Source organism: Thunnus thynnus, chromosome 12, assembly GCF_963924715.1.
Source record: "Thunnus thynnus chromosome 12, fThuThy2.1, whole genome shotgun sequence".
NCBI lineage: Eukaryota > Metazoa > Chordata > Actinopteri > Scombriformes > Scombridae > Thunnus > Thunnus thynnus.
The window spans coordinates 4,471,991-4,498,608 of NC_089528.1; the positions used below are offsets into that span (position 1 = coordinate 4,471,991).

Below are 26,618 nucleotides of genomic sequence, written 5' to 3' on the forward strand. Positions count from 1 at the left end.
AAGAGTGTAAAGAAAAATACCGAGAGGCAGAGAGCTCCACGCACATCAGTCAGTGGCTTTGAGAAGACGAGAGCAAGAGAGGAGAAAGGAGGATAAGAAGGAAGAAAGACTAGAAAGAGGGAGAACGAGAGTCAGAAAAGAAAAAAGAAAGTAAAGAAAAGAAAAGAAAGAAAAAGACATTAAGAAGACAGTGAAAGGGTGAGCTGGGAATCCATCCAGTGGACTGTAGAGACTTCAGTTTTGGACAAAACCAGTGTGACTGGGAGTCTACTGGGAGGACAGACTGGTTTCCACCCGCAGTGAGCAGACTGCCAAACACCATGGCTGACAACGTGAACGAGGAGTCGAATTATGTCCCGGGGAAAGATGAGCTGGACTGGGGCTATGAGGAAGGTAGGCTGGTCTTCATCAACATGTGAAGGGATGCTGGGAAATACAGTATGTGATGCTAACAGCTGCTTTAAAAGGCTGAAGTTCCAGATGTGTTTTAAAGTGGTCTGAACCCAAAACTTGAAGCACTTTGAGTGGTCTTGGACACTTACTGTGTCAGCCTGCTCATTCTGAAGTGAACTTTTGCAGTGTTGTCATATGTACTCTAGATCCTGGTTTTGTGTTGGTACACTGTAAAAAATGTCTGTCAAAATAAGACAATTGATTTGTACATCAGGGTGTCACTTGTTCCTCTGCTGGACAGGAACAGATGTACTTTATATTAAAGCAGCAACAAAGCTTTGTTTGGATTTCAGGATTTCACATTCAAGGACATTTTACATTCAAGATTTTTCTTAAACAACTTGATATGTGATGGAATTAAAGGGATACTCCAGCAATTTAGTACTGCAGTTTATATTGGATTTAGTAAAGTTTGGGGGACTAACAACAGACAAATCAAAAAAGAATCATCAAAATCAAAGCAGCAGAAGATGAGATTTCCTGACTTTTAGTCCCTAATGAGGAAAAAAAATGCTGGATCCTACAATTCCCATAAAGCAACTTAATTATGTCCTTTTTTAGACTCTCTGTGCCTGGGAAAAGCATGCGTCTTTCAAACTCCACAGTGCCAGGTTGTAATGCAGGTTTTCTATCAAAAGTATGAAATATCAAGACCAAGATGAGACATCACTACATTGTGATGTTATGAGCCTGTTTTCACAGGCGCCTTTGCATGATCAGTAAGCTAAACCTCATGTTTAAAATTGGTGGATTGACCCTTTAACTGTCATAAACATTTTTGTTCAGTGTCAGGTCAGTCAGTCCATATTTGGGCTGAACAAGATCAGAGTGAAAGGTAACACTCTCCAGTAACTGTGGAAAGGGTTATCTGGAGCTGGGGGTTTTTGCATTCTTTGCACAGTGTAATATCTAACACTAATATCAACTTTTTGGGTTGATATAAAAATGTGTTTAGTAATAGTATGTCATACAGTTGTGTGATGAGCTCAGTTGGTGTGTGTGTTATCTCACTCTCTCTTCCTTTTGTTGCTTGCCTTTACTGAGCACCGTGGGATGAACTGTGATATTAATCTGTAATCTTCTTACTGTAAGTATACTGAGTGCTGTGTAACACTTTGCACACATAACCTAGACACTAACATATGGCTTGCATATGCCACAAGTGTCCTGTAGAAACTTTGTGTCTGAACAGTCCATTTTTCATAGGCTAAGCAGAGAGAGCCATGCTTGAATTGACACAAATAGTATATTTTTTAATGTTTTTCATTTATTATTTACTCTCGGCACAGAGTCAGAGAACATTTTGTGCATGTGAGCTTCGATTCTCTGCAGGACACTTGTGATATTGGACGTTTATAAGGTCTTTATTAAAATCGACTTTTTTAAGGATTATAATGTGAGAAACAACATAAAAAATTGAAAGCTTTAATTGAAGATAGAATAATTTATGATTCCTCCAAAAGACCTTATAGACTATTTATGAAAAAATAACAGGCCTGAGGCAACAGTCACATCATAATAACAACTCTACACAGTGAAAAGATATTAATTATTAAATAGAACTAAAGCACTTTAACAGGACAGACAATCACCAAGGCTGGGCAACCCTCTAAATTCACCCAATGAAACCAAAACAATGATACTCGCTCCCAGAACCAGCACTAATACAAACTAACTGTGAGCTATTTCCAAACTGCATTAAAGCAGAGCCTCAAAGTAAAGGAATGACTGGGGAGGAATGATCAATATTTCATGAAAACGTTGATTATTCTTCCCCAGATACCAGAACCAGAGCTAAAAGATTTTATTGGTTATTGGACTTGCAAAACAGTTGTTTTCTTCTTGAATAAAATGCCAGCCTGCTAAAATATGACTGTCTTGGACTGCATTAGGTATTCATTTTCTATAGAATATGAAACCCAGTATCATTTTTCAGCTTTTTCACAAAGCCCATTGAAAGTAATCCACTATGGAAAAATAGTTTAAAGGAACAGTTTGAAATTTTGGGAAACACACGTATTTGTTTTCTTCCCCAGAGAAAAGAAGATCGATATCACTCTCATGTCTGTAGGATGAACATGAAACTACAAGCAGCCGGTTAACTTAGCTTAGCATGTTCAAACAACAACATAGTAGCTGTTTGAATGCAATTGGTCTGTCTGTTGTCTCAGTCAAAACCCATTCATCCCAACAAGCACACATAGAATTTTATACAGCCTTTTTAGCTGCATTATTGTCGCTGCAGTGAAACACTCTGTGCCTTTAGTAAACTGTTGTCAAGGCTCTAGTTGCTGAGGAAAGAGGGAATGTGACGGGTCCCCCCACCCCACCACTTGGCTACAGAGTGAATAGTCAGTCAGTGTGAAGTGTCCGCCTCAGCTGTAGTTGCAGCAGAAAGGCGTACTGTGAGAAGTTTAGTTCATTTTCTTGGTGGAACATGGGTGTACTGGACTTTCCTGAACATGATACTCACCAAATGTGTTCGTTTCCTCCTTTAAAAAAAAAAAGACACTGTTCCACACATCCTACAGTGTTCTCATTGTGAGTGATTGTGGTCAGCGACAAGCTGAACTGAATCTAGACCAGAGTGCACCTGTGGTATTTCTTGATATCACTTTCTCCACGCTGTTTCACTTGGTCTTCACTTTCTGCCAGTGCAAGAAAACTTAAGTTGATAGTGAACTGGTTGTTGAACAGTGTTACTCTGTTAATCAAAGTCAGTTTGCACAATTTTCCTGTCGTTTGGTCAAAATTAAGATATTACAATATTAGTTTCTCATAAAAAATATACATCCTTATAAAATAATTTGTCAATTCTCGTGCCCTACATAGGCTGACCCTCTTTCTGCAACCACAACCTGCTTAAATTTATTTTTTTGCACTTAAACTTCCTTCCCATCTCTCTTTCACTTGGTGTTTTTCTCCCCTGCTTGCAGCAATACTCTCATTGTCACAGTCCCAGCAAGAAATCCTGTTCACACACTGGATACTGAGAGGAAGCAGAGAGGGAATGAGCGGAGGGGTAGAGGGAGAGAAAGGCGAAGGGTGATCGCAGGCTCTTTTCAAACAGACTTTAGAGAGAAAGAGAGTGAAGAATAGTTTGTGTTTGAAACACTTTATGTGACCTTCTGAAAAGTGTTCTCCTACACACACAAACACACACACACACACACACACACACACACACACACACACACACACACACACACACACACACACACACACAGAGGAACTGGACACAGACACACACACAGACACACACACACACACAGAGGAACTGGACACAGACACAGACACAGACACAGACACACACACACACACACACACACACAGAGGAACTGGCCTCGATAGTATTTTGTGTCATTTGTTCCTAAAGAGGATGATGAAAATAGCAGGGAAAAGAAGAAAAAGAAGGGTTATGCACTGAGTGACTGAAAAGACAAAAATCATTTACTCAAGGTCAATCACACATGTATAAAGTTTCTAAAATTACATTTATCATCAACTTAAGACAAAATAATATATAATAATGTCAGTTAGCTGGGTCAGCAATGAAGGTAGGGTATGGATGAATGTGGCGAGTGATATGAGCAAACAAAACACAAAACCCTAACCCAACTGACTGCTTAAAAAGGAAATCACTTAAATAGGTTGAGACCTAAATAACTCAGATGTAGGTAGTTTCCTGATGTAGGTAGTTTGCTGATGTCCTCTCCAACTCTGCAGACTCTCAAACTCTTACACTGATTATCAGTGTGATTTTAGAGAAAACCATAGGTTTTTCATTTACTGTCAATACATTTCAATTAAGCAGTTTATTGAACCTATATCCAGTTCATGTAAGCTGCACAGACAGTGATGTATTTACATTTCCAATCCACGTGAAGTTAATAGAGGAAGAATTTGAGCCGTAATGAGCAATATAGTTGAAGAAAGAAAAGCGCAGCACTTGCAGAAACTCAAAACTAAACCAAAAGTCCTAAAGGAATACTGTAGCTTTGAGGAAATTCACTTGCTGTCTTACTGAGAGTTAGACGAGAAAAAAATATCAGTTTAATCTGTGTGCTTAATGCAGCAGTATAGCTCTATAATACGTTTAGTTTAGGCTAGTTTAGCACAAACAATGGAGACAGATGGCGACAGCTAGCCTAGCTCTTACTGCTTTTACATCTTGTATGTGTGTATTTAACACATGTAGAAAATGATAAGGAGACATTGTGATTTAACTAGCAGTGAACCACAGTTAAACAAGCAACAGCTGGGGCCAGTGACCACATACAGCATCTTAGATGTCCAATAGGCTAAGTGAGTTAGCAATTTTGCTGTACATTCCTAACTCTGAACAAAACCTATGTGATTCTTGGATGTACATGTGATTACCTTGCTAGCTAACTGAGTTTTTTTTTATTCTTAACTTTTAACAGAAACTTGCTATATCTACCTACTTCCAGTCTGTCTGCTAAATATCAGAGAGCTATCTCTATTAAACATACATTTTCATGACAGACATTTTGAAATGTCTTAACAAGAAAAGCACAAGTGTATGTATTCATATTATTCAGTTTATGTCAGCCAGTCCCTTGGCTATAGTATTGTTCATGTTCACTATCATGTCATACTGGACACTTAAATTGAACGTTTCATTAATGTTATTAACATCACCAGTGAGTTTTCTGTTGTAACGAGTCAAAATGTCTACAGTTCCACCTATTTCACTCATTTTATACAGGCTAAGGACACTTTTAAAGAGTACAACTGCATTTTTAACTGAATACACATATCTGTCTACACCTCTAGCTATTTTCTTTTGTTGAAGTTTGCTTTACTCTGACTTTTTGTACTGCATATCTACATACAATAGCTATCAACAACTTACAGGTGTGGCACAGTGATCCAGTGTCTTTCAGGCTTAGTGTTTTTCATTGTTTCCAGTCAGGAGTGTCTGTTAGTTGAACATTTAGTCTCTGTCTCCACCAGTGTCTGTTTCTATGACATGAAAATTTTGGACCATTTACAGTCCAGGTGCTAAATTGTAGTTAAACTGTGGTTTCTTAACATTACAGTATAGGCTAAATGTCAGACTCATTAACTTAAACCCACTCTCACATTTCAATCCATTGTCCTCATTTATAGTTGAGCTGTTGGTGAGCTTTAGAAGCCATTTAACTTCCAGATACAGCTAACAGCATGAGGAAAAAGATGTATAGTTCTACATCTAACTAAACACACATCTAAATTCAGTCAGATCTGTTGTAAACAAGAGTAGTCCATGATTTAGCATTGCACTCTCCAACCGACATTTGACTCATGATGGACAGTTTTAAAAAAGTATAAAAAATGATGCAGCAGAAGATATTGTATTTTATTATTTATTATTGTATTACATGCATTCTTCTTCCTTGTCAAAACCTGGCACCCACATTATCCACAATGCAACTTGACCACCGAAAGTGTGGTCAGAGATTGGGGTATTCTATGCTAGTAGCCGTTAATGTAGCCTGGAGCTGCTAGCTTCCAACAGAGATGAGGAGCCACAAAGTCTGCTAACGTCACTGCTGTCTAACTCCACTCCTCCAGATTTTTTTCTTTTTCAAACTTGTAGTCTACAGACCCAACCAACGCTGCCTCAGGTGACATCACTTGAGGCTATTATACAACTTTTTTTTCTTTTTTTAAACTATTCAGTAGTACTCCTGAACACCTCTTTAAAGGGGCCCTGTGAAGTTTTCTTGTAAACAAAGTTATGCTTTTATTGAGTGTAACTCAGCAAAATTAAATGATGTCTAACATACCTGTTGAAGGCATTTCTTTTCTAACAAAACAGTAGCAAAGCTAATTTTTAAGTTCTTTTGCATTGTTTACATCCATGTTTACTAGCTTGCAGTGCTCTCCTTCCCTGCCTGTATTGGAACATTACAGCCACCTGTGGATCATTGCATTAGTGTGAAACCATTGGCAGGACTGTGCATTGCATCACCCCGAGTTGTTTTTCTTGTGCATATATGTGCACAAGAAAAACAACTCGGGGACCCACTCATAAAAAACCTGGTCCATAGTGCTACTTGAGCTCAGAAACTCCACACAGTACCTTTAAGTGTTTAGTTCATGCTTTGCTGCATGTTCCCTTGGGTGAAGTTGGGTCCAAGGTAGCCTTATCTAGTGAAATACTTGAAGCCAGGTGCTGCACTGCTTTATGAAGGTCTGCTTTGGCATTTGGAAGTGTGAAAAACCAGAGTTCAGAGCAAAAAGCTAAATTTGCTCGCAGGCTATGGGATAAACCGCTATGTTTATTACATAAATGTATTTCGGCAAGGACCTAATGCTGACAGGGTTTCATCAGTGACACACTGTTGTGGGGTACGTTGGTTTTGACATGTTATTGCAGGATAAGCACAGGTGTAATTAATAACATTAATTGCGCTTGGTACTGCGCATGCTGGCTCACTTGCAGGGTTTGCAGGGCATTTAAATGGAACAGACACATTGTTAAAGTGATACCTGTAAGTTAGAATATGTGCTTTTAGAAAGGCCTTTAGCTCCAGTATATTCCTCTGCTGTTTATAATGTCTTTAAGAAAACCATGAATATGTATTATATCATTACAAAAGGGAAAAATCTAATTGTATATTGCTGCTAAGATTACATAGTAAATGTGTTAGACTTAAAATACTGTAAGTAATTATAGTACGGTAATTTTGGTCATAGGTTTGGGAGCATATTCTGGTTAGGGCTTGGATAAGGATTTGATCATGGTTACATATTACCACTGAAGCACACTATATTTAACATCTCATCATGTAGAATGTAGGGCTCGACAATGACACCATGCACATGTATGGTGATTTTAAAGATTTTTATTGTAAAAACTTTGCTAATTCTTTTTTTTTTTTAACAAACTTCACAATTTACAAAAAAAACCCCAAAACACATACATGAAACACAAGTCAGAAACACAATGAATAAAAATAAAGTGCTGGGTGAACAAAGTGCAGAGAGTTCAGTCAGTCTGGAAGTGCCTCCTTGAGAGCATGTTGGTCCCTCAGATCGAAGATCCAGCACACGCCAAGGAAGGTTTTGATCTCTATCCAAAGTTCTCTTCCCTCCGAGGTCAACAAGCACATGTTTAAAGACCATGTTGCTGTAAGTCACAGTCTGTTTGATTACTATGGCACATCTGGTTTACCACAGTTTAACACACACTACACTGATGATCAGTTGGAACAGTTCTTTTTGTTTGGAGGGCATCTTTTCTTGCAGCAGGCAATACATGATAGAGTTCAGATTAAAAACCAGTCCAAGGCCTTGCATTATAGACCAGACCTCCTGAACTCTGTAACAGTCCATCGGGAGGTTTTGTTTCATCATCATTACAATAAATCATGGGACATTCTTTTGTTGTTACATAATAACTCCATGAAACAACAGCTCTGTCAGTCTGTGACAGAAATAAGCAACATCTCTAATGCTCTCTGAGAAATTTTTATTTTTTAAAATTTTTTATCACCTCAGTGCCTGTGTGATCAGTAAGTTTTTATATTTAATTAACCCACTGTATTTAAAATCATTAATCTTTTTTTTTAATTTACTTGGTAGGCCATTCCAGTCTATATGTAAATGTTGGTGCTGTGTAATAAAATGTCCATATATTAGTTTACACTCAGGACCATGTCTGGCTCTCCCTCTCCTCTTTCTCCACAACGCAGAGAGCATTTCTGGAGATGATGGCAGAAACATTTTTAACAAAAGCTATTTTTTATGTGTATGTTTGCCTGTTCCCCCCCATAGGTGTAGAGTGGGGACTCCATTTCCCAGCAGCCAACGGCGAGTACCAGTCTCCCATCAACTTAAACTCCAGGGAGGCCCAGTATGACCCGTCCCTCCTGGATGTCGGCCTATCCCCAAACTACGTGGTGTGTCGAGACTGTGAGGTCATCAACGATGGACACACTGTTCGCATCATTCTCAAGTCCAAGTCAGGTGACTGTCAGGAGAAACACACTCACTCACACACACACACAGCATTTGTCCCCTATTGGATAAGCCATCCCCCAATTAACTACTACTACTACTACTACTACTACTAAAACTAAAACTGTTTGTTTTAAGAATCAAGAGCAGATTTGGAGATGTTGCTTTAGTTTTTGCTGTCTGATGATCTATCAATGTGAATGCATGTACTATTATCATCTAATGTGTGAATCATAAATCAGTCTAACCTAGTGTAAATAAACTTTCTGTCTCACTTTCACTTCTGTCTGTTTTGATCTATCCTCTACTTCCTGTGTGTGCTTACCATATGTGTGAGAAAACTGACTAAAACACAGCAACTAAGACAATTATCCTTCAGTGCATACCCAGAGCTAAGCAAGAAGAATTTGTCAGTGAAAGCTTGAACGGGGATGATGTACTGCCCTCTGATGATCTGAACTATGGCGGTGATACTTTTACTAACAGAATCAACTCTGTGAGGGAAAGATTTAATGTGAGGATACAGATAAAATCTAAAAATAAAAACAATTTACTGTGGATTGATGAAAATTTGTGGAAACTTATGAAATCTAGAGATGCTGCATTAAGGAAGGCAATTAAAACTAGAAGAGATTTTAAACTCAAAGTACATGAGGAGTTAATTGAAGATCATCTTACTGTTGCTTCTGTCTTTCATATTTTTTCTTGAATCTGTGTATGAGTTCGGAATAAAATTTACAAAAAGGAAACTGGATATTGCTCCTATAGATGCTACAGGCCAGGTTTTCAAGCTGGTGGAGACTTATGAGTTACAAGTAAACATAAAAAGCTCAAAAAGTGGAGATGCTTTCCAATTTGACCCCATGTTTCTTAAATCACACAAAGATATTTTAAGTCCCCTATTGCTCATTTAATTAACTTGTCTTTTAAACACAGCTCCTTTCCTGATGACTGGAAATGTGCCATCGTCACACATATTTTTTAATCTTTAAAATCTGGGGACTGCCTTAAAGCCAGTAACTACAGACCAATAAGCATACTACCAGTACTCTCAAAGGTTGCTCAGAAAGTTGTCATTGAACAACTGACTTCTTAATACAAGCAATTTTGGTCTATATTGTATGCAATTTGGCTTTAGAACAAATCATTCCACCAAAACTGCTGCCTCGCACTTAATAGAGCAAATTAAATCAAGACTTGACAAAGGAGGAGTAGTTGGTGCTGCGTAAAGCATTCAACACAATCAACAATCATGATGTTTTAATATCGGAACTCTATAAATTAATTTCTCATCTGCACTGGCATGAATGTTTTTATATTTATCTAATAGGATACAATGTGTTAAAGTTTGTGATGCACTGTCCAGCAACATGAAGTGCCGGTTCCAAAAGGGTCAGTGTTAGGTCCACTATTATTGAGCCTATAATTAATGATCTCCCTCAACAGTGTCATGATGTAGAACTATAAATGTATGCAGATGACGCCGTTGTATACAAACATGCAAAAACAGCTGAGTTCGCAGCTGCTAAGCTAACAATTGTGTTGGAAAACATCACTGGCTTCATCAATCATGTCTGAGTCTAAATGTAAACAAGACAAAAGGTATGTTTTTCTCTAAGACTATGGTACAACCTCCTAACGCTGATATTCTCATCAAAGGTGAAAGGACTGACATAGTAACTGATTTTAAATATCTTGGTGTGACATTGGATCCAAATTTGAACTTTAAGAAACATGTTTAAAAAATGGTTAAAATCATAAAGTACAACTAAGCAAATTTTCAACATCTTAGAAACTGTCTCTCTTTGGACGCAGCCAAGATATTTATGCATGCTATGATTCTTTCCCATATGTCTTATTGCATCACATGTTGGGGGCAGGCTGGAGAAACAGCCATAAAACCTCTTGAGTCCTTATGCAAACAAACACTAAAAGCTCTGGACAAAAAGCCAATGCATTTCCATCACTGTAGGGTACTGGAGAAATACAATTTAGTGAGCTTTTTAATGGTTTGGCCCCTCCTCCACTACATGACTTTGTGTATACACGCTCAGTGAGTTCTATTAGATCCTCCAGAATATCCTTTATACAAGATTGTACCATACCATTACAATCTGACCATTTCGTCACACTGCATTTGGGCAGTCAGCGTTCTCTGTAAAAGCCACAACTCAGTGGAATGTCCTACCCGACGATATTAAGAGCTGCAGCTCCATCAGTACATTTAAAACCAAATTAAAAAATCTGCTAAAAGCTATTCAGCTCTGTAACCACTGACTCTAGATTTTATCTCATGGTTTTATCATAAACACAAATAATCTTGCTTTTAATCTGATAAACATACATTAGTCATTTCTAATTGACATTGTGAGTGTATGTGATGTGCTATTGTGTGTAGCTTTCTATTTTGTATCATGTGTCCTGTGTGTTTTTTGCTTTGCACTGTTTGTTATTTTGCTGTTATATGTTTTAACTGTGATCTGCCAAGGGACATCAAATGGTAACATTTATGTTGAACACTGTACATGGTCCCAAATAAATAAAAAATAAAATAATTAATAAACAATACCAGGTGTTTTCTGTGCTGTTGCCAGTGGTTACCGGGGGTCCGTTGCCCAGCGATCATGAGTATGAACTTCATGAGGTTCGATTCCATTGGGGCAAAGAGAACCAGAGAGGATCAGAGCACACCGTCAACTTCAAGGCTTTCCCTATGGAGGTAGATAGTGCACCACACACACACACACACACACACACACACACACACACACACACACACACACACACACACACAAATAAGGCCTAGACCATGGAGCCACATCAACAACCTCCAAAAAACTAAAGAAACACTGTGTTAATATAATAAGACTTCTGGCATTGGCATTTGTCCTTCAGATAACACCACAGTCCTTGAACACAAAATGTTTTCATTTCTGATAAGTAACACTTTTGACATCCGGTGTGGGTAAAGTTGAAAAGCTGGTGTGAATGTCTCTAGGGAGCCTTCAGATTGGGTTGTGTCCATCTGTATGTATGTATGTAAACAAACTGGAAAGGAAAATGAAAATGAAAATCAGGTTTAATTATTTGGTTAAAAAAAGTGAATATATATATATATTCACTTATATATATATATATATATATATATATATATATATATATATATATATATATATATATATATATAATATAAAACTGTCTTACAACACAGGAAACTTGCTATGTAAGTCCACCTGTCCTTAAAAAGTTAGTTCAACATTTTCAGAAATAATTTTATTAATTTGTATAAATTGTATACAGCATAGTTAGATGAGAAAATCAATGCCACTTTCGTCCTTGAATGTGATATCAGTCTTCTCATCTAACCCTCTTTCTCAGAAAGGAAGTGAACAAATGTATTTCTCAAAATGTTGAACTATTTTTTTAAAGGTCAAACTTTTGAACTCAGGTTTAGTCTCCCAGGCTGCATGTCCTGGCACTAACATCTGGCATTTAGTTGGAGGTTAAGGGCAAAACTGAAACTTTGAAAATGCCACAACTGTCATAACACTACATCGATTACATTGATGATACCTGGTGCCTCTTTTAATTAATTAATTCGTCATTACTTCATTCATAGATCAATGTGTGAAGTTCCTCAGTTTGTCTTGGTGCAGTTACTACTTTAATATTTGTTTAGTGAGTGGTATAATTTAGCTTAACATGTCTACCATACAGTTCTTAACCTCGAAGCAAGATTATGTAACTTATGAAAAGAAGAAATAAAACAATCATCCTCTTTCAAAAAATGTACCCTAAATTCAACACACTCAGAGGTTGCGAATAATTATTGAAGCAAAGGTGGAGTGGAAGTAGCTTTATGTTGGTGTAATGCTAAAAAAGCTGTTAGGGAGGAGGTTGGGCTACATTGGACGTACAAAATGTCACACTTTGAGACTGCAGACCCCTTTTGGCATTCATGTTCAATGTCATTGGTTTCTTTTAACCAATATCACAATCTTTACCTGACCAAATAGTTTTAGTTGACTAAACCTAACCAAATCTAAATCATAACCTTAACCTTAGAAGATAGGCAGATCAGAGAGCTGTTGTACAAAATTATTTTGGTAACAATCATTTGTGACAGTTTTGGAGGGCAATGAGAAATTTGTCATTTAGGTTGGTGGACAGCTTGATAAAACTTGGCAAAATTTGTAAAGGTCTGGTTACTTTTAGCCATTATTTCAATAGTCTTTCAATGACCATACTGTAGTTACAAATCTTGACATATTTTAACAAATCAACCAATTAATCCTCAATAGGAAGTCACAGTCGAAACTATTGATAACAATGTTGACAGTTCAGTTCACGGTTTCTTTATCATCTAATCAGTTACAGATCTGTGGTCTGGTCTGACACCTGTTTCAGAGTAGAAGTATTGCACTCTTTTTCTCTGTTCAGATGATCTCAACATAAGAACCCTCAGTCACCACCAGCTGATGACTTCTCACACTCTCACTTACTACTGTTCCCTACACCTGTTCACAGCAGTGGCCTCTCAAATACAGGTTTTGTTGTGTCTCTGTGCAGCTCCATCTGATTCACTGGAACAGCACACTGTTTAACACTCTGGAGGACGCTCTGGGGAAGAAGAATGGAGTCCTCATCATTGCTCTTTTTGTGCAGGTAAACATCCATGTCAACACAAAGTATCAGGACTTCATGACAGTGGAGATTTACTTCCACCATGGTTCCCAGGCTGGGTGGCCTTACAACAGCGGTTGAAGAAGTACTCAGATCATTTTCTTAAGTAAAAGTAGCAATACCACAATGTAAATATATGCAATTACAAGAAAAAGTCCTGCATTAAATGTATTTTTGGCGAAATTTACTTAAAGTATTAAAGGTAGAAATTGAAATATTGTGGATTGAGTTTTACCTCTTACCTCTCAAACACTTATTTATTTTGAAACCATGTGAGAAGTTTAGAGGGGAAATGTCTCAACTCATAGACATCTGAAACATGACAAAGTTCTCTAAAAACATAATACAGTATATCTGTAAATGGTTCTGAAACATATCTGAAAGTGTAGGTATGTCCTGAAAGTGTCTAGGTATTTTGTAAAAATATTGACTTTTTCAGCCGATCAGTGGCTTTAGTGGTGTTTTTCCTTCCTGGAATTGTACTTGTATTGTTTTCTTAGAGGAGTGAACACGCTTTCACTTCAGATTAGCTTGAATCATCATGTGCAATGAAAGTATTACACAAGCTTGAAACTACCCTCTGCTACATTCATGTGAAATTCCCCAATTCCCATACTTCATCACTTCATTAACCAGAGAAATCATCCTGGGTTTAACTGTCAGGAAAACTCTTTAAATTGTGGGAACCTTTTATTCCTCTCATTTTAATGAAACCAATAAAACCTCAGAGAATGATTCTGCTCTGTTGTGCCAGCTGAGGAAAACACACCCAGTAATAAATAAAAGTCTCATTCACGTTTTACCTCAGAAAGCCCTGACCTCCTGAGGTCACAATCTTAACACGTCAACCTCACACGTCCTGTTTTTGACAGCTCCTTTAGTTCTACTTCCTGTTTACATCCTGCAAGGATACGGCTGATAGAAACTAAGATTTGCTTAAAACATTGTTGACATCTATGAAACAATCACCGACAACATTGCCTTTTGAAGATATAAGTTCTCTTACCACCAACTGCTCACTGGAACCTGAAATGTTTGATATGTTTTAATCAGATTGGTAAGGAGCATCTGGGTCTGAAGGCCATCACTGAAGTCCTACAGGACCTGCAGTACAAGGTGAGGCCAAAACTGAAAAGATCAGAGCAGATTAGATGATGTTATGTTACATCAGATGTATAAATGTTAAATATTAGATGAATAATAACATTGTGAAACTGGTAACATGATGACAATTATGGTATTGCTGTTGTTTTTCCATCAGGGGAAGAGCAAGATAATTCCGTGCTTCAACCCCAACACTCTGTTACCAGGTGAGCAGAAAATCTGGTTTCATAATGAATATATGAAGCCTTGTGACAAATTAATGTAGCTTCAGTTTTACTGCCACAGTTGAATCAAGATGTCAACCTGGTGTTTCACTATCGTTGCTTCACTCATTCATTCATTATGGGGAACTCATCATACATCAGCGTGTGTGTCCAGGTGTTGTGGAGTTCTACTGCAGATGTGAAAAAAGTAGTATAAAGCCATTTCTGTCTCCAGAGGGAGCTGTGTGAAGTCTGATAAATTTAACTTTATGTTCTATGTTAACCCCATTGAACTGCCTTGTATTTGAAAAGTTCCACGAAATAAACTTGCCTTGTCTTTTAGTTTATATGTGATTGTATTACCCTCTGATCTTCACTGACTGGGCCTTGTTCACACACCTTTTGATTTACAGTACCAATAATGATGAATATAAAACATTATTCTTCAGTAAAAGAAAAGTGAAACGCAGAATGGAATGTGAATGAATGAATCAATACACCAGGCTAACATCTTCATCCAATGTAATGGATTGTCTATTATTTTGTAGTTACAGCCACACTTCCCATCTTAAAATTAAATTTAATAAATCAGTTTTTGCTTTTTTCCTTGTGAAATATTGGATAGTTTGACCTCTTTGAGCCTCTAAAAATCCCTCAAATGACACAAGAAGGAAAACTGACTCATTGCTCGTCACTCATGTCATGTCCAGAGTGAGGCTATAATCTATGATGAGAGGTCATAAGTAGACAAAGCTTCATTTTAAGGGGTCACAAGCCAAAAAGATTAGGAACCAAGCAGTCAAAAACTTCACAAAGTTGCACAATTTTGTGGAATATTATTTTGTATTACATTAAATGTTAAATCTGCCCTCAGACCCATTATTGAGAGACTACTGGGTGTATGAAGGATCTCTGACCACACCACCTTGTAGTGAGAATGTGACCTGGATCCTCTACCGCTACCCTCTCACCATCTCACAGCTACAGGTAAAAAATGAAATAAAAACATGCTGCAGTTCAGGCTCCTTGTACTATGTTAGAAACATTTACTGCATTCTTCTTCCATTCCTGCCTTGCAATATTTAAAGCTGCACTAAGCAATGTATTTATACTATCAATCGATGAAGTGACTGTGTGAATGTGAAAGCTGTTGCTCATAGTGACAACCCCACAGAGAATAAAAGTCTTATTATAATTATTGTCATTGATTTACCTGGTGCTAAACCGGATCAGTGCTATCTCTGATGCTCCTTATAGCATATGTTAAAAAAGCAATACTCTGCCAGTGAATAAATATAACAATCGTCTGATGCCTTAATGATCCACATATTGAAATCTCTCAACTTCCCCCTTCACAGGAAGGTCAGAGTTCAAGTGAAGGAAAGTTTTCTGCACTCACTAGACTTCCTAAGGCCTTAAAGGTTAAGGCTGGCAATTTTTTATATTTTCCTTATTGTCAGCAAATTTCATATGCAGAGCCAAACCAATCATGAATCTACACTACTAGCAAGTGTTGTGTGTGTATGCAAAGCCTGATATATGGCTTTCCTCTATGCCGTAAAACATGTCAGTGAGTCACATGGCTGCACCAGGTGACATGTTCCTTCATTATGAAGAGTTTGGTCACATTAGCTTGTTTAGAAATGGCTCCAAAGACTAATAACAGCGATCACGTTTTCAGTCTCTAGAGAGTAGTTCCGTGCAGGGCCGATGCTGCTGAGCATGCACAGAAACATAGTTCTTATTATAAAGAATTGATATTTTTCCATGGCTTTTCAACTTGTGAGAAGTTAACATTAGAAAATGAAGTGCCCTGTCCCTGGTTGTGGAAATGTCCAGACCACACGGTTAGAAAAGCAACAGAAATTTTACTTTTCCCCTTCAGAATCTCTGTTCTGCTGTCGATCACTGGAAGCAATAAAGAATCCATGTTTTGAACCCATGCTCAAAACATGCTCAGTGGCACGAGACTACTCTCCAGACTCTGAATTAGACCCATATCAGTCTTTGGAGCTCATTGCTGTGTTTTTAATAGTTTTTGGACAACAATGGAGGTTTACAGCACAGAAGAATGTGATATATCAGGCTTGTAAGTAGATCACTTAGTTTACTGTTGGTTTGCTCTGCACAGAGATTTGTTGACGATAAGAAAACCATAGGAAGCCATATCCTTTAAGCTCTTGGGAAGTCTATTGAGTACAGGACTATCAGGTATTTGGATTGACATTAGGACAACTGCATGAGTATTAATAAGAGTGGTAAAAAGTAGTGAGCAATAAAAATGGTTTGATCAAGAATCATAAATGCTATTCACCAAGAGCTCCATCATCAAATGACTATTTTATGCTTGTGCAGTCATCTGACAAATGAAACTGGAAAGTATATAGCTGTCAACAGCTGTAGCGTCCATGTTTCAACTTGGCTCTCTCTTTCTCTACATCCCATATAATCAATACGTCAAGCCCTTTTATGGCTTTCATACCACACAAGACCACTAACCTGAGGCTGTGAGGCATTCACCACAATACAGGAAGCGTTTACACCCACTGCCAATCAATGAGCCTGTCATCATGCCTTTAATAGATTTAAACTTTAATTCAGCCTTTGCCTGACTCATGGCTCTCTTCAAGCAAATTGTTGTAAAGGATGATGATGGCAAACCCCTGACATTTCTTTCAGTCTTTCATCTGAGCTGCCCTCTGGCCTGCTGGCCCTTTGAAATGCTAATAGACTGACTTCTGGCTGTCCTCATGCCTTAGGCCATGTTACTAATGTGGATGAACTTATAAAACTCCAGTTAAATCATTTTTACAAACACAGCTGGGTGCTCTGCTTGGCCTTAGTATAGCAAACTCTGACTCTCTCTGTCATCACTTCTGTTTTAATATGGCAAAGCACGCAATAGTGACTGCACCCCTCTGTCTATATATATCATCATAAATGCTGTAAATGCTACCTGCTCAATAAGGCTAATCTTGGACTGCTGCATTGAAACTTTTGATGAAATTGTTTTTTTGTATTTGTGTAGCCAGACAAGATTGAGACATCTGCACTCACTATCAATAAAAAGGCTAAATGAGTAGGCCAAACTACCATTTCTGACTTCCAGCTGTTTTCACAACATTGAAAGGGCACCTGCTGTTTCACCTCACATGATATCTTTGTCTCAGTCCTTAGACCAACAATTCCTCTAAATTAAACAACAAAATACATTGGTGGATAATTTGTCTGTGCCCTCAAAAACTGTTACAAGTTACAGTTGAAAAATGAATATGTTTTATGATGGGACAACAGGTTTGGTTATGGGTTTAGGGAAAGATTATGGTTTAAGTACTCTGCAAAGGTTTTGTTTGTTAAGGTGGTTAAGGTCAGGAGATGACTGTGGTCATTGTTTAAAAAAACAAAACAATGCTGACGCGTCATTGAAAATGGGAAATGAACAGTGGTGTTCAGGTCTGATGTTTTGTTGAACCACTTTGGGAGAATACTTTTGAAAAAAACATTTTGGGGGGTTAAAAAAAACACCAGTTTAATGTGGATCGAATGCTGAAATGGAGAGAAACTGATGTGTTTTCAGATGTATCCACAATAGTGTGGACTTGGTCTAGGCAGTGGTTTTCAACCTTTTTTGCAAGTGACACCTGCATATAAAGCATTATATACTTTGAGGGAATTGTCAAAGGTTACATGTATATGACTTGTGGGCATTTCAATTGAAGAGCTATATATGATATATATATATATATATATATATATACATATACCAAAAATATACATATAGTGGTATAGTTCAGTGGTGTGAACATATACCATGTTCACACCACTGAGTGAAGATGGACAACAGCAGAAGTGTTTCAAAACAGCAGGTCCTGTTCTTCTAGAATAGACACATCAAACATCCAGCTGTTATTGACTGTTCAAGGACCAAGAGTGTGTGTAGTGTGTGTACACAGTGCATATGTACATCTAAATATTCAAGTATGTGTGTGTGTCGTACAACAGTTGCCATGCCGACTAATTTTGCACTTTGACAGTGGGCTATAAATCCTCCTTCTGTAAGCCAATAGCATGACAGCACCGGAACTGTTGTCATGTTTGTTTTGGCCGATGTAGCCAGCTGCTACCCATGTGTCACCAGTAGTGATAATATACGCAGCGGCTGCCTTTACACATGAACAGGAAGTCAGATTTTGGATCTTTTGCTTCACAGTTCTGGTCTTGGCAAGAAAAAAAACCAATGTCTACTATGTTTGTTAAAACCTGGTTCCCACATTATCATTATATTGTTAAGGGCTCTTCCTCTGTCATTAGGGACTCCACATGGGTCCCAGTCCTTTTATATTTCCCCAGCCAGATTTCTCTCACCATCCCCAGATGGTGACTAAGCTCAGCTCTGAAAGCTTTATCACCTCAGTGTCAAACAGCCGGAGGAAACCCTGAGTTTAGTGCAAATATTTGAAGTCATATAATGAATGATCATGTGTATCTATTGAAAGTCAAACAACAAAAGCAGTATGTTCATGCAACTATGTTGTTTTTTTACAGGGACCAGACTGTATAAAAGCACTGTACAAATTTCAGACCACTCTGCCAACACTAACATTCACAGTGGACACTGCATGTTTTAAGTTTTTGGGGATGCTTTTGTCATGCAAACTAAAACATTAAGATACTGAATATCAGTATTGGGCCATATTGGTCAAACTTGTCATGTGTGGAGGCTTGAAATATGGAGCTGCGACCCAGTTCAGCCTCTAAAATTAAATATTTCCCTTTCTGTTACTGTAGATTGAGGAGTTTCGGAGGCTGCGGTCTCATGTCAAAGGGGCTGAGCTGCCAGAAGGAAATGATGGGATGTTGGGGGACAACTTCCGTCCCACCCAGCCACTCAGTGACCGGACGGTTCGTGCCGCCTTCCAGTGACTGTCACTTTCCACTGCCAACTCAGAAAAACTATGGACCCACAGATATAAGTATTGAAGGTAAGAGTGTTTCAGTGAGCTACGCTTTTATTTGAAGTCATTTTGTGTCCACCTAACCTAAGTTTGATAATTACTCTCCTTTCAGCTCCTTTTAGTTTTGGTATCTGTAAACTCCTGAGAAAAAGATCTGGCACTCTTTTATATGATCCACTATGTTCACCAGCTATCTGCTAACTTTATCTGTCTGCTGTTTGGTGCTGGGCAGCTAGTGTACTTTGGGTTTCTCAGAACTTTCTGACTCAAAACAGCTGCTTGCTGCTGCTGGGTACCAGGGGGATGAGAGCAAATAGACTGAACCAAAACAGTAAAGTTATGGGCCTTGAAATGGAAACAATGGGCTGAAAGAAGCTAAAATGCTCTGTTGAGGGCGGCTACAGAGTGAGTCATAATTCTCTGTGGATTTGTCACTATGACTGACAGGTTTCACATTACATGTAGTGATTTCACCCATTGGTAATATAAAAATACTGATTAGTACAGCTTTAACTTAGCATCTGCAGATAATGGCACTAACGACAAGCACTTGCTCTATTTTTCACCAAATACAGTATTTTTAGTTAGTTCAGCACATTTCCTCACAAGGGACAGACTTTTAATGGAAGTAGGCATGCTGTCCCTGAGGTATTTGGGTCCTGTGAAACCACTGTATAATGGTTCAAGCCCTGGAAGAACTAACCCAGTTCAGTTACTAATCTGGGACTAGCCTATATACAGTATGTAGAGTATGGAGGGATCCCGGATTTAGTTCCGCAGCACTGCAGTAGAGAGGCAGGGTAGAACTTTTGGAACTCCGGGGGGAAAAACACTGAAAGGACCTTGAAGTTCTGAATTTTAGTGATATTAAAACTATTAAAGTATTTTTTCTACATGTCAGCATGTTAGATTCACAAAAACTAATGAACGATACAATATACAATATCAACTAGCCTTTGCTCACAACATAATGTCAGGAACAGGGGGGGCACAGTATCTATTATGAAATTAATTATCTAATCTGACCCTGGTGTGATATCAGAGGACGTTTATACATCTTATTTGTGTCACTCCGGATGTTAAAGGTATGTTATGCAGCAGCTGACTTCATTAAATCATTTCCACATTCAGTTTGGATCTTCTGTCTTTAAGAAATACTCCAATGTTTTAGTTTTGGTTTTCCAGAATGTTGGGAGGACTGCAAGAGACAGATTAACACTGGTATCTTGACTTTAAAGAGTAACACCAGGCTGAAAAGCCATATTTTGCTGTCATCTTTGGTTGAAAGTTCAAGCCTGTTTCACTACTTACCACACCTAGCACCACTCATGGGTGTGATTGGGTGTGGTCACCCAACAGTGATGTCACAGGGTCCTGGAGTACACCTGTGCACCACTGCAACAAGGTGAGAAGTTAAAGGACGGGTACACAATTTTTCAAGTCTGCATTAGAAGATGCCTTCATAATGCACTTACAATGTAACTGTTGGGGGACAAAATCCACAGTCCTCCCTCTGTGTAAAAGTGTATTTCAAAGTTTATTTGAAGCAAATATGAAGCTTCAGTCGTCCAAGTGAGTCAAATCAAGTAGGTATTTTTCAATGTTACAGACTTTTTAGTGCCAAAGTCCCTTTTTTTGTTACTATACTTCCACCGCAGCTCAACAGGGAAACACTGTCTGAGGAAACACAAAGAGGGAATCTGATGCTAAAAAGGCTGTAAATGTGGCAGATATCCATTTGATATGACTAACTCAGACTGCTGAAGCCTCATAAGCTTCACATCAACTTTTAAATGCATTTTTGCACAGAAGGAGGTCTGTGGATTTTGTCCCCATCACTTACATTGAATGCATATTTGAAGAGGATCTTTTAATAACCAGTATGAACAGGAGGACCACTTCATGGTGAAGAAGACTGATTTGTTCATCTTGACTGTGGATTTTGTAAACCTGTGCCTGGAGCACAGAGCGTACTGTATCCGAGTCTGCTGAGTCCATGTTATGGCCAGCTTGTACTGTCAGGTACTGAACCACAGCTTGGACTCAAATGCAGACAGACTCAGTTGGCAAGTTCAAAAATCAATCCTTTAATCACAGCTGGGTTGGTACACAGGTGAACAGTCAGCAAAAGAAGATTATCCAAATCAGTAGGCTAAAGGCAAGGTCAAAGGCAAAAACAGGTCAGGAAACTGACCTCACAAGGAAAAAAAAAGCTGGAATGCTGTCACACAGGAACAAGACGAACTAGCACAGAAGGAAGGGCACTGGCATCCAAGGGCTGGTTGAGGCGGAAGGTTTTGAGGCCCAGCTTCCGGACAAGACTAAAGTCCATAAGGTTCGCATCTGAGCCGGAATCAACTAGAACTGGATGCTTAAGAGAAAACACAGGGGAGGTGAGAGACACTAAAGGTTGCAAACGAGAGGGATTAGAGACAGTCAAAGTACAGCTCACCAGTGCCCTCACCTTCACTGGTGAGCCCGGTCTTTTAACGGGCAGAAGGCGATGAAATGGCCCAGTTGACCGCAGTAGATGCAGTGACCCTCTGAAACTCGTTGTTGGCGTTCCTCTGGAGTCAGATGGGTACGGCCAAGCTGCATAGGTTCCTCCGTGATGGGGGGAGGTGCTGTGGTAGAGTTAGCCGGAGGAGTGCGTCACCAGGAAGAAAAAGAAGGAGAACTGCCAGCCTGTTGCCTCCGCTGGAGTGGCAGCGAACTGCAGGGTCTGGTTCTGCCTCTCTCATAAAGGCGCTTGTCAATCTTTATTGCCAGTGCGATAAAGGAATCCAGCTCTGCGAGTACGTCCGGGGGGCTAATTGGACTTTGAGAGTGTCAGAAAGTCCATCAAGAAATGCATCAAACAAGGCTGGCTGGTTCCAATCACTCTCTGCTGCTAGAGTGCGGAACTCTATGGCGTAATCAGAGACCTTCTTCTTACCCTGTCACAGTCCAACCAGGGCTCGGGCTGCCTGCTGTCCAGGGGCTGTCTGCTGGAAGATCTGGGTGAAGGTCTTGGAGAACAGTGACAGTGAATTGCAGACAGGTGATTTCTGGCTCCACTCTGCCCAGGCCTCCGCTCTCCTAGTCAAGTGAGAAATAATGTATGCAATTTTTGAGCAGTCAGAGGGAAAGGCAGCAGCCTGAAGCTCAAAATGCAGATCACACTTGGTAAGAAAAGCTCTGCAGTCACCTGAGTCTCTGGAGAAACACTCTGGTCTGGGACGGAGTAGCGGGCACAGGAGAAGCAGCATCGAACACAGATTCCGGTGGTGCCGCCGGTGTCAATTCGGCAGAGGCCGGCAGGTTCTGCATCTTCTGAATTTGGTCAATTAAATAGTTGATCTGGGTTCAGAAAGCTGTCAGGAGGGACTCTTGATGATTCGTCAGCTCCTTCACTTCATGGCGAAGAAGACTGATTTGTTCATCTTGACTGTGGATTTTGCAAACCTGTGCCTGGAGCACAGAGCGTACTGTATCTGAGTCTGCTGAGTCCATGCTATGGCCAGTTCGTACTGTCAGGTACTGAACCACGGCTTGGACTCAAATGCAGACAGACTCAGTTGGCAAGTTCAAAAATCAATCCTTTAATCACAGCTGGGTCGGTACACAGGTGAACAGTCAGCAAAACAAGATTATCCAAATCAGTGGGCTAAAGGCAAGGCCGAAGGCAAAAACAGGCCAGGAAACTGACCTCACAAGGAAAAAAGGGCTGGAATGCTGTCACACAGGAAAAAGACGAACTGGCACAGAAGATAGGGAACACTGAGACTGTATACTCTGGGGGAGGGGAGACAATGAGACACAGGTGCAACACATCAGGGCAGGGCAGGTAATCACACAAGAGGGAGACACATGAGGGCAGGAAGTGAAAAACCTGAAACGAGACAAGAGGTGAGTATCAAAATAAAACAGGAAGTACACGACAAAGAACACTGGGAGAAACAAAAAGATAACTCAGCTATCCAGCCAGGGCATGACAGTTCATGTTTTAAGATGGACTTGAAAAATTGTGAACCTATCCTTTAAATCACTGGAGGTCAGTGGGTGTTAAGTTACACTTTACAATCCAAGTATAGATTGTCCCAAAAATGCTGGATCATAGATTTCCTACAACTTGACAGCATCTTTCAAACATCTTTCAAAGTCTATGCCCCCAGTTTGTGGCATGTGTTCAAGGTTATGTACACCTTTGATTTCTGCCCAACAGTTGTATGCAGGTTTGGCAACATAGTATGTGAGTGATGGGGGACAAGGGGACAGGTGCTTTCGCTACAGAAGTATCATACTGTGGAGGACCTATCTCCACTAGAGTCCCCTCCCCCTTTGCCCAATGATAATGAGCCCTGAGCTTTACCAGTTTGAACCTCTGGCTGGGTACTAAGCTGGTGTTGGTTCTTCTTAGCTTTGGTGATGATAGACTCTTAGGTATCTTGTAACTGTTGAGGAGGGGCCACAGTACTTAGTTTAACTGAACTTTCAACTAGAGTGAGATAGTTTTGAGTTTTGAGCAGCAAAAGCATTTGTGTATAGTTGAATATGCTAACAAACTATGTGATTGTGGTATAAAAAAGCACAGAAAGTGTTTTTAAAGAGTTCTTCTTTAAAAAAAAAAGTAGTCTCTATCAGGGGTATCTCATACTTGATAAAGCTCCCTGTAGAGCCAAAGAGGAGATCATACAACTGTTTTCAAGAGTGTACTCCATATGATGAGATAAGTGGAATGCCAAGAAGATTGTAACCTCATTACAAACTTTACGATGTCAACCATAGAGGAAAAATCATGCAAGTGGGTGTTTCCAGGCAGTCATGGTATTTTTGGAGCTATGATCACATAATGACCAATGCAGTCGTTTGAAATGAATCATTCCCATTTCACTGAATACAGCTATTTTTTGGCAGTTCCAACACCAAACTGTGAACTCCCAAATAGTGTTTACCCTCTGAAGGTGGAGTTGAACAGAAGTTGTTTTACAGTGCGACTCTTAGAGTTTCACTGGCATTGTGATTGCCAGTGAAGATGTGACCTGACTTAACTTAATTCGTATTTAAGGGACAAAGAGATGAGAGTAACAGAAGGACTAGACTGAACAGTCAAAACAGAGTGAGGGGAGAAGTGTGTTGAGAGGAGGCAGATAAAGGGGTACTGTGGTGGACGGGAGGTGAGAGTGCCAGAGGGCTGAAAGTGGAGGAGACAGAGGGAGGGCAGGGGGAAAAGGGAGAGACAGAACAGAGGACTATTGTTTAAAGTGTAAATGGATACTGATCTAGTCCCACCAGCACAAACCCACCTGAGACAAGACCTCTGAAGGGGAGGAGAGGTAGGTGAGAGGTAGAGAGGAGAGGGGCTGGTGGAGGTCAGAAAACTAGTGGTAAAAAAGTGTAATGGTGGCATTTAGTGTGAGGTAAAAGTCAAATGGTGCCAGAACATTCTCACTGTTTCTATTTTTTGACATTCTGCTACACTTCTTACATGTTTTTCAATCTGGAGTGGTTACAAAGCTCAGAAAAAGACTCAGCATTGCAGAAGAGTACACCATAAAGTGGCTAAACATCCTTAAGAAAAAGTAGGGTTTCATCCCATGTTAAGAGCAGGTTGGCTCTCTTGCCAAATCCACTTCATCTAGTCCTCTTCCTAGTCTTCCGCTGAAACAAAATACACAGAATCCAAGCCAATGTGTCCTGCTACCTGCATGAATCAGCTGTGACCTGCATGAATGACCAGCATGGAAATAAACAGGCTGTCAGCAGTTGAAAAGAGCAAATATTGTTGTGGAAATAAAGACCCTTTAATTCAACCAAAATTCAGCTACACCTACAAAAACAGCTGAGGTTGTACATCCTCTAAGAGAGCTGGGCTGCGTTATTCGGTAATGCTTTAATCCTTTAAAGCATTGGTCCTTTAATTCTATAACAAATTCCTGAAAATTTTCAATGTAATTTGCAGGTATTTAACAGGCAATTAGTAGGACATTTTACTGAAAGGGTGGTGCAATTTGATACAAAAAAACAAAACAAAACGGAAGAAGTGTTATGTTGGTTCAGTTGTTAATTTGCAAAAAATCTTAATAAATGACTCAAAATGCTTAGTTTGTATTAGTATTGGTATATTACATTCTTTCTTAAAAACTCTTTAATGAGCACATTTCTTATAGTCTACCAAATTACATAAGAATTAACAGTTACATAGCAACTACTTTCAGGAAAAAAAACTACATATAAAGCTACAACCCCCCAGCGCTCTTGAAAAATTCTAATATAGTTGCAATTTATAGGACCAGGCTGATATATTGTACCCTGAGAAAATAAATAATTTCACACTCCTATCCAGTTTCATATAAATATTAAGATGTGATATAAATTCTTTATATCAAGCCTCAGTGGTTTGGTGATTTGACTGATGACCATTTTCATGGCCACCAGTCCAGCTCACACAATCATGTGATTTTTATATGAAACAATACTGCAGATGGAAATATCATTAACTTTTATAGAGAGGCTTGAACACCTTTTTTTTTTTAGAAACTTTAGTTTAGTAGTCTTTTTTTTTCCTGAGAAGCCTTTTTACATGTTGAACTTTTTCCAGAATGATGTAACTGGCAGCTTGTAAAACCAGAACTTTAACATAGCGTTCCCAACCATTACATCCCAACACTGTAATTCAACTACCAGGAACACAGGAGCAATAAAAGTTCCTCTCTTTTCAACATTTTCCCAAAGTTCTGTCATCCTGCCTCCCTCTTTTGACAAGTTTCACTCTTCTGTGGAGCACATCAGGTTTCTCTTTTTCCTTTCTTTTAATCTGATCCATATTTTTTTTTCTTTACAGGAGAGAAGAAAGGAGAGGTGAGAGGAGGAATGTTGGAAAGAGAAGGAGAGTTGATGTGGTTATAGATCAGCTGCAGATTGAAGGTGGACAAAGAAACTATTGATTCACTGTGTGTTTGAGTGTGTGTAGGTGTGCTGTTCTTCCTTTTCTGCTTAACCTCTCTCTCTCCCTCTCATTCTCACTGTTTGTGTGTGTGTGTGTGTGTGTGAATGTAGCGCTCTATGCTTGTGTATGCTCTGTAGTTATGTCTCTAGTATTACTGTACCAAACTGCTCTGTGTGTGTGTGTGTGTGTGTGTGTGTGTGTGTGTGTGTGTGTCCTGATCAGATGATAGTAGGCTTTACTACCGGCCTGGTGTCTGCTGTTAAAACAAGAGGAAATATGAACCACAGATGTACCTGTACACACACACACACACACACACACACA

At 39.2% G+C, this 26,618-nt stretch overlaps 1 protein-coding gene across 1 annotated transcript; it reads left to right on the forward strand.

Moving 5' to 3' along the window:
• On the forward strand, positions 1-26,618 carry ca8 (carbonic anhydrase VIII). The gene is made up of 9 exons (XM_067604913.1): positions 1-393; positions 8,239-8,430; positions 11,016-11,140; positions 12,991-13,086; positions 14,158-14,220; positions 14,366-14,414; positions 15,286-15,398; positions 19,200-19,393; positions 26,190-26,618. Exons 1-8 carry the CDS (start codon positions 321-323, stop codon positions 19,332-19,334), a joined length of 846 nt encoding a protein of 281 aa, XP_067461014.1. The 5' UTR covers positions 1-320; the 3' UTR covers positions 19,335-19,393; positions 26,190-26,618.

Coding starts and splice junctions, on each gene's coding strand:
- ca8 (XM_067604913.1), top strand. CDS start 321: ATGGCTGACAACGTGAACGAGGAGTCGAATTATGTCCCGGGGAAAGAT. Junction 394..8,238: donor GGACTGGGGCTATGAGGAAG/GTAGGCTGGTCT, acceptor TCCCCCCCATAG/GTGTAGAGTGGGGACTCCAT. Junction 8,431..11,015: donor CATTCTCAAGTCCAAGTCAG/GTGACTGTCAGG, acceptor TGCTGTTGCCAG/TGGTTACCGGGGGTCCGTTG.